Source organism: Triticum dicoccoides, chromosome 7A, assembly GCF_002162155.2.
Source record: "Triticum dicoccoides isolate Atlit2015 ecotype Zavitan chromosome 7A, WEW_v2.0, whole genome shotgun sequence".
NCBI classification, from domain to species: Eukaryota; Viridiplantae; Streptophyta; class Magnoliopsida; order Poales; family Poaceae; genus Triticum; species Triticum dicoccoides.
The window spans coordinates 718858100-718865357 of record NC_041392.1 but is presented as its reverse complement, the minus strand read 5'-3'; the positions used below and the strand labels follow the sequence as shown (position 1 = coordinate 718865357).

At 43.8% G+C, this 7258-nt stretch overlaps 1 protein-coding gene across 1 annotated transcript; it reads right to left on the bottom strand.

The window, feature by feature from the left end:
• Positions 1-526: 526 nt before the first annotated feature.
• Positions 527-1568, bottom strand: LOC119328037. Its single transcript, XM_037601087.1, has 2 exons — positions 1225-1568; positions 527-1138 (listed from the first exon to the last, which is right to left on the bottom strand). Exons 1-2 carry the CDS (start codon positions 1308-1310, stop codon positions 586-588), a joined length of 639 nt encoding a protein of 212 aa, XP_037456984.1. The 5' UTR covers positions 1311-1568; the 3' UTR covers positions 527-585.
• Positions 1569-7258: the final 5690 nt, after the last annotated feature.

The window sequence follows — 7258 nt, the reverse complement described above, 5'->3', positions numbered from 1 at the left end:
GTTCGTTGTTCGTCTAGGTTCGTGTGTCTTCACGTTGGGTTCTTTTGACCTACGCTACTCTTCATAGGCGGTGGCTGTTGTTTTGGTGCGTTGGTCCTATGGGGTCTTAGCACGACGGCTTTCTAACTGTCTACTACAATAAGTTTTGCCCGAATCCGGCGAGGGAGGGGTGATGACGGCGGTGCGCCTTCGGCTTGCTTCAATGCTTGTAGTCGTCGCTAGGTGGTGTATGGATCTGGATGTAATTTTTATTATTTCTGCTATTCGTTGTACTGTCATGTCTAAAGATGAGTAGATCATAAATTTTTCCGCAAAAAAAGAAGAAAGAACCAAAAGGTCAGATGTAGCAAGAGAGAAGTATTTTATTTCTAGACAGATGAATTAGGAAAGTGTTTGGCCTTCAAACCTTAGGAAAACAAATTAAGAATTATGCTCTTCGATAATTCTGTGTGGAAGATGCAATGAGAGCTCTGTTCTCGATTCTTTTTTGTTAAAACAATAAATAACTACAAGGCAAAAAATTAACACAACATCATAGTTGCAAATTGCAATATTGCCAAAAACAGGCTTAACCATGCGGTGAATTTATCTATCTAATGAATTTAGTCGTGATTTGAACTTTTCCATTCCTCTCGGCCTTATCTCGATCCCTTCTATGATAATCTGGCACCTATGTGACCTAGTGAACCCTCTAAACTCAATGGAAACATTGCTCTCCTTCCCCTCCAGACACTGCTCGTCCAACTCTATGTTAATCTCTTGCTCTATCCATTGTCCATCTCTCCTCATGCCCACGCCATCAGGTATGAGCCGCTGCTTGTGACTTCGGATTTTCTCCGTTGTGTCTGCTGACATCGACGGCGATGGTGATCCATCGAGTTCCCAGCCCCTGTCCCATAACAGAGATCGCGAGTGCTTCTGCGGCACGAGATGGTTGCACTCATGATAGCAAATGGCCGCGGACGATGACCCTGCATTTTCTTGGTTCTGGTTCTGAGCCGTGTCTGCGTGCAACCAATGCACCCTGTATACAAGATAGGCCGCATAGCCTCTATCGATGCCGGAGAGGTTCTTGGTGTTCAAGGTCACGTCCACGTCCACCCAGCACAGGTACGAGAGAACCGCCACCTCGCGGAATCTACAGGACGAAAGAGTAAGGCTCAGTTGAAATTTTGTGCTGCGGCCTAAATAATGCAGCCTAATCTGTTGCCACGAAAGCAAAACCTGGAGTGAGGGTGGCAGCGTGACCACACGAGTCCTCCGTAGTGGTAGCCACTCCACCCGTACCACAGAGCTTTCGCTGGTATCATGTACTTCCTGGCCCCGCTACGCTTGTCCAAAGAGAAGCTCTTCTTGCCCGGCCGGATGATGCCACTGTCAGACGAGATCTCTTGATACGCACATGCATTTTCGAATCATAACAAGTTATCAACAGATTTACCAGCTTGCCGCCGTCGAGGAGGACAGGGCAGTCGCATAGTCGGCAGAAGAGCTCCTTCTTCGTTTCACCTTCCCGGCGGTGCTCCTCACTGGCAGTACTAGACCGCGCGAGGATGTTGACGCAGTCCGCCGGCAGGAAGCTCCCCCAGACCTCGTCGAAGTTGGCAGCCGCCCGGAGAGCTGGGGCGGTGGCGGCCAGCCTGCACACGTCGCCGGGGGAGGTCAGGGAGGCGACGAGAGCCAGGCAGTCCGCTGGAAGGTCGCAGATGCCCGTCTCCGTTTCCATGCGTGCGCGTTGATTGATCATTTGCCTCTGGAAGCGATGATACAGACTTGCACAAGGATGCTTGCACATGTTGATCACAGTGTGTTGCCAAGATGACAACATCTCTTGCTCTGCGCTGCGACTAAGCTATGGCTATGGCTGGCTGTGGGCACATAGTGACGACATTCCTGAAGCTTATTTTGGTAGCACACGTAATTAGTGGACTAGTGTGATACGTACTCTTCTATTCTCTGATTGGGCAAACATAATTTTTGGCCCCATGGTTGAAGAGAAAGAGAGAGAAAAGTGACAAAAAATAGAACTAGATTGAAAGACAAATATAATTGCTGGATCATAACTACCTTCTAAACCAAAACATTAAAATGAAGATACATAATCCATTACAAATTAAGATTTGATTACAAATATAGTACAAACTTGGTAAGGAGAAAATTTCCACTGGGTGCAAAAGCAGCTGTTTGGAAAACTCATATTATTTCGGTGACAAAGCTTACTGAGTTGCATTTTTGTTTTTCAAAGGATTTCTGAGTTGTATCTGATAGGGTAGAACTACTCATCTTGATTAATATGGACCCTCATTAATATACCATTTGGACATAAAATCCGGAAAATGCTACATTATTTAGTTGTAATCACTCCTCAAAATACAAGGTCTATTATTTTTTTCGAAAGTCAAACATTTCAATGTTTGACCAAGTTTGTAGAAAAGTTAACATATACAATATAAAATAAAAAAATTATGAAAATATATTCCATGATGAATCTAATGGTACTGATGTGGTATCTTCTATATTGACATTTCTCTATATAAACGCAATCAAACATAGAGAAGTTTGACTTTTCGAAAGCTAATGCACCTTATATTTTGGACTGGCAGGAGTATTTGATAGGGGCGAAACCGTAGGCTCAAACACACATAGAAGCGCCTCCATTACTGGCCCACGAACAACTAGGCTGAGCTGGCTATATGATTTATTATGATAAAATACATCGCATATTATGCGCATATATATATGATATGAGGACATTCTTTTCTAAATTAGTTTAAGTATCAATTAAGTATGGTGTTCTTATTGGAACGATTGAGCCAGCAGTCTAATGAGTTAACCAGCGGCTCAACAAATTCACTCAACACTCCACCATTTCCTAATTTGCATCCAAATATCTTTATATTATGATAGGAAAATGGCAATGTGGCAGGATCTCATGATTTTGAAGTCATTCGTGGCATGTTTAGTAATCTGGGGGCAGAAAATGAGGCTCTAGATGAGTATTGGAAAATTGTCCAGATGACCTTTGAAAGTGAAGAAGACTCCTATAACTTCTATAGTGCATACATAAAAAGAAAGGGTTCAGTGTTAGGAAGGATATCGTGAGGTGTGAAAAAAATATGAGAGATTTTCTATAGGAGATTTGTTTGCTCAAAGGAAGGGATTCGTGATCCAGCCACGAGGGACATCAAGGACCGAAAATGAAGGGAAAGAGCCGAGACTCGAGAGTATTGTCGGGCTGAACTGAGCATTGGACTTGATAACTAGCGTGGAATCTGGTTTGTGGACAATTTTGTAGATGGCCATAACCACATATTAACGACTCCAGATGAAACCCAATTTCTTCGTTCCCATAAGAAAATCAAAGCCATCAGAAATCAGAAATGGATCTCTTTCACATAATGGAATTGATGGGCCTCCGTAAGCATCACATAATGGATGTCTTTCAGTGCACGAGTAGTGACAAAGTGGGCGCTGGATTTATCGATAAGGACCTGTACAATTTCTCATCTAGGTATAAGAGGTCCAGAATTGTGGATGGAGATGCAAATGCTACAATATGGGCATTGAAGGCTAGGAAGGATAAGGATCCGGAATTCTTTTTTGAGTACCAAGTTGACAAACAAGGTCATCTGAAGGACCTGTTTTGGTGTGATGGGCCACCCCGGATGGATTACCGGTCATTTGGTTATGTTGTCATGTTCGACAACACATACCGAATGAACAAGTACAAGATGCCTTTTGTTCCATTTGTGGGACTTAACAACCATCTCCAAACCACCATATTTCGATGTGGTATTGTGTCTGATGAGTGTGTTGACTCGTACATTTGGGTGCTTCGTACTTTTTTGAGGGCGATGTGTCAGGTAAAACCAAAGTCGGTAATAACAGACAGTGCAATGCAATGACCAAAGCAATCCGTCAGGTACTTTCAGGAACAAATCATCGTGTATGCTCTTGGCATATCGAGAAGGGAATCAAGAAGCATCTTCACTTTTCATTCCTCGACTTATTTAGGTCATTCATATACATGGTTTGCTCACCTGATGTCTTTGAGGACAAGTGGAATGCATTTGTTGAGAAGTACCGAACTAGTAGGAACCCAGACTAGTTGAATAGAATCTATAGAAAGAGGAGGTTGTGGGCTGCGGCTTTTTTGTGCGACAAGTATTTCATGTCCTTGAAAACTAACCAACAGAGCGAGAGTCTGAATTTAGTTTTGCAGCTACATCTCAATGGTTACATGTCCTTGTTTGATAATGCTAGAACACCATGAGGTATGTGTATCCAGCATGCGTCGTAGAGAGGCACAATCTGATTTTGTGGCATCACAATCTTGGCCTGTTGCTGTTACGGATAGTCGTGAACTTGAAGAGGCTGCAGCACGTATTTTCACATTTGCTAATTTTCAGCTAGTTCAAGAGCAGCTACAGAAGGTACACATGTTTGATGTTGGTGAGGTAATTCTTGAGGGAAACTATACGAGATAAAATTTAATTTCTAACATCGTACGTGGACGGGCATTCTCAGTTGAGTACACATGTTTTGGGGCTGATTCGACATCAAATGTAGATGCCGAAAGATAGAGCGTGATGGCTTACCTTGCAAGCATATTTCTGTGTGCTAAAGCATGTTGAGATGCCACATATACCCAAGTGTTGTGTGTTGCAGCGGATGTCCAAAAAGATGAAAGGTGGCTTTCCTTCGCTTAGGCATAGTGATTTGAATATTTGGACACAGAAGCAAGCATGATATAATGAATTGAGATCGCTAGGTCTGATCTGTTTGATATGGTATCCAACAGTGATGATGACTTATTGAAGGTGAAGGACTATCTTCTTAGTCAGTTGCCGAAGAAGAGAAGTTGTTCCAAACCAGTCAATGATGCCCAAGGACATGGCAATAAGAATATTGGAAGTGGAGCTGTTCCCGAGTCTAGAGGTTCAGTCCTAGATCCCTTATCTGTAGTCACCAAGGGCGCACCTAAAGGAAGATTGAAATCATTTGATGAAGGCCCAAAACCAAGACTATGTGGTCAATGTGGCAAACCTGGTCATGATATCTGTATGTGCCCTGATGCAATGCAGCAATGGTAAGTTGTTGGTGCAGGTCAACAATACGAATTTGTATTTTCATTTTGTAATTTCTTTGTTGCGCTAACATTTGTGTAGCCCGAAGTCTCATAACTTGCATATTTCATTTTTTTGCCTTCTTGAAGGATCACTTGACAAAAATAATTGAACATGTGGAAGGAAGGCCGTCAATGTTTACCGATACCAGAGAATATGTTCTTCTATCCAAGTGATAATTGGTAATGGCATTAGGGACAGCGTTTTTGTAAGTGTTGGGCTCTGACTATGCTATCATTATCTTATGTTTTTGTTTAGATGTTTTGAACAAACATGAATGCACCTATGACTCGACTTTGCTATCGTTATCTTTCTTGTTTAGATGTTGTAAACATGACTACAAGTGTGACCTGGAAGAAATAGAATGGTGGCTTCCCAACCTGGTCTGTTGCTAGCCTAGTAAGAAAGGTAACATTTTTCAGGGCAGGGTTTGGAAATCTTCTTGACCTGACAGATGAGAGAGCGGAGTTGCGTACCATTAGGCTGTGCAGGTGCGGGCATGCGGTATTCGGCGTGCCACCTGGCTACGCCTAACGCGCATAAGGGCTAAGGAACCAGGATGCAACAAGCTAGCTAATAGGATGAATGCTATTTTTTTCTATTCTGGAAGTTAGGCTTGAGCATGTTCAAGCCCGTCCCCGTCTGGTAGATTCATGTTGCCAACATAATTTTTTAAAGTACCAACGTACCATTCTTTTTTCTGGGAGACAAGCACATTCCTTATCTACCACATCACGTTGCCAGCGGAATTTTTTAAAAGTACCACCGTTTTTTACTGGGAGCAAGCACACTCCTTATCCACCATATCCCGTTGTTGTTGCTAACTAACTAAGAAATTGAAGATAAATCCACTATCTGAAAATCTATAACATAATTTAGAGGATGTCATATATTGCTACACCCCACGCCATTATCTCATATTTCAAAGGTACGCATGAGTCCTGCCAAGTTTGTGGTTCGGCGAAATCCTCAGCAGAACCTCGGACACCGAGCAGCTTCCCATATTTGCACTGTAAGTTGTCTTGAACTACCCTCCCTTTTATCATTTTAATCTCGTCCATCTCGATTCTATCCGATGGAGTACATGTTTGTGACGGACGATAGTAGGAAACTATATGTTAGCGATCGATGTCTCTTTGCTAATAGTTAACGGATCGATATCATACTTCTCTTTCAGTCCAATTTCTGATGATACAAAGTTTGCTTGTTCATCGAAATCTCTATGTGAACTCGTAAAAAATTGACCGATTCTCAAATTGAAGTTGTTAAAAATCTAGGTTTTGGATGCATTTTAAAAATTAGAGAAATTAAACTGTGGCCATGTTTGTTGAAGTTTATTATCACTTCGTACAACTCAACAACTTCAACTTTCAAAATTGGGGATGCGGATTTAGGTATAAACAACAATGGTGTTTACTGTATCCTCGGTCTCCCTTTTAATAGAACGGTATTAAATAATATTAAACCACTACCCGCTGATAGTGCTATGGTCGAGAAATACATGAATAAAAATAATACAAAATAATTATAAAAGATCATGTGAAAGAAATATCTACTACTCCTATAAAAGCACGAGAGGGCGGAGAACCAATTCATCTCATCCATTCAATCGAAAGATCTAACGATCCAAATCATCTGAATGTTTGGCATCAAACACCATGGTTAGCTCAGCCCACTAATCCCACGATCGACCCTCGTCATCCGTCCCCCAGGCTCGAGGAAAAAAACACGAGAGCCCCACGCTCTCCCGCCGGTTGTTCTATCCTCCTCACGCCGTCCCTGCCGCCGCCTTCCCCCTCCCCCCTCCCCTCGCCACCAGCCATGGCCTCCCCCTCCCCAATGCTACCCTCCTGCCCCTCCACCCACCGCCACCAATCCTCCTCACCCCACCTCGGCCAGCTCCACCTCCACCTCCACCCTCGCCTTCATAGCCAAAATCCCCCCTCCCGCCTCTCCCTCCTCCGCTCCCTCCCACTCCGCCCCCGCCTTGCCATTCCCCGCCCCCGCCTCCCCACCCTCGTCCCCCTCACCCTCCCCGGCAACAACGGCGACGACGGCGGCGGTGGCAACAACAGCGGCGGCCGCGGCCGCCGCAAAACAGGGGACGGCGGCGGCCAGTGGGGAGGCACTGT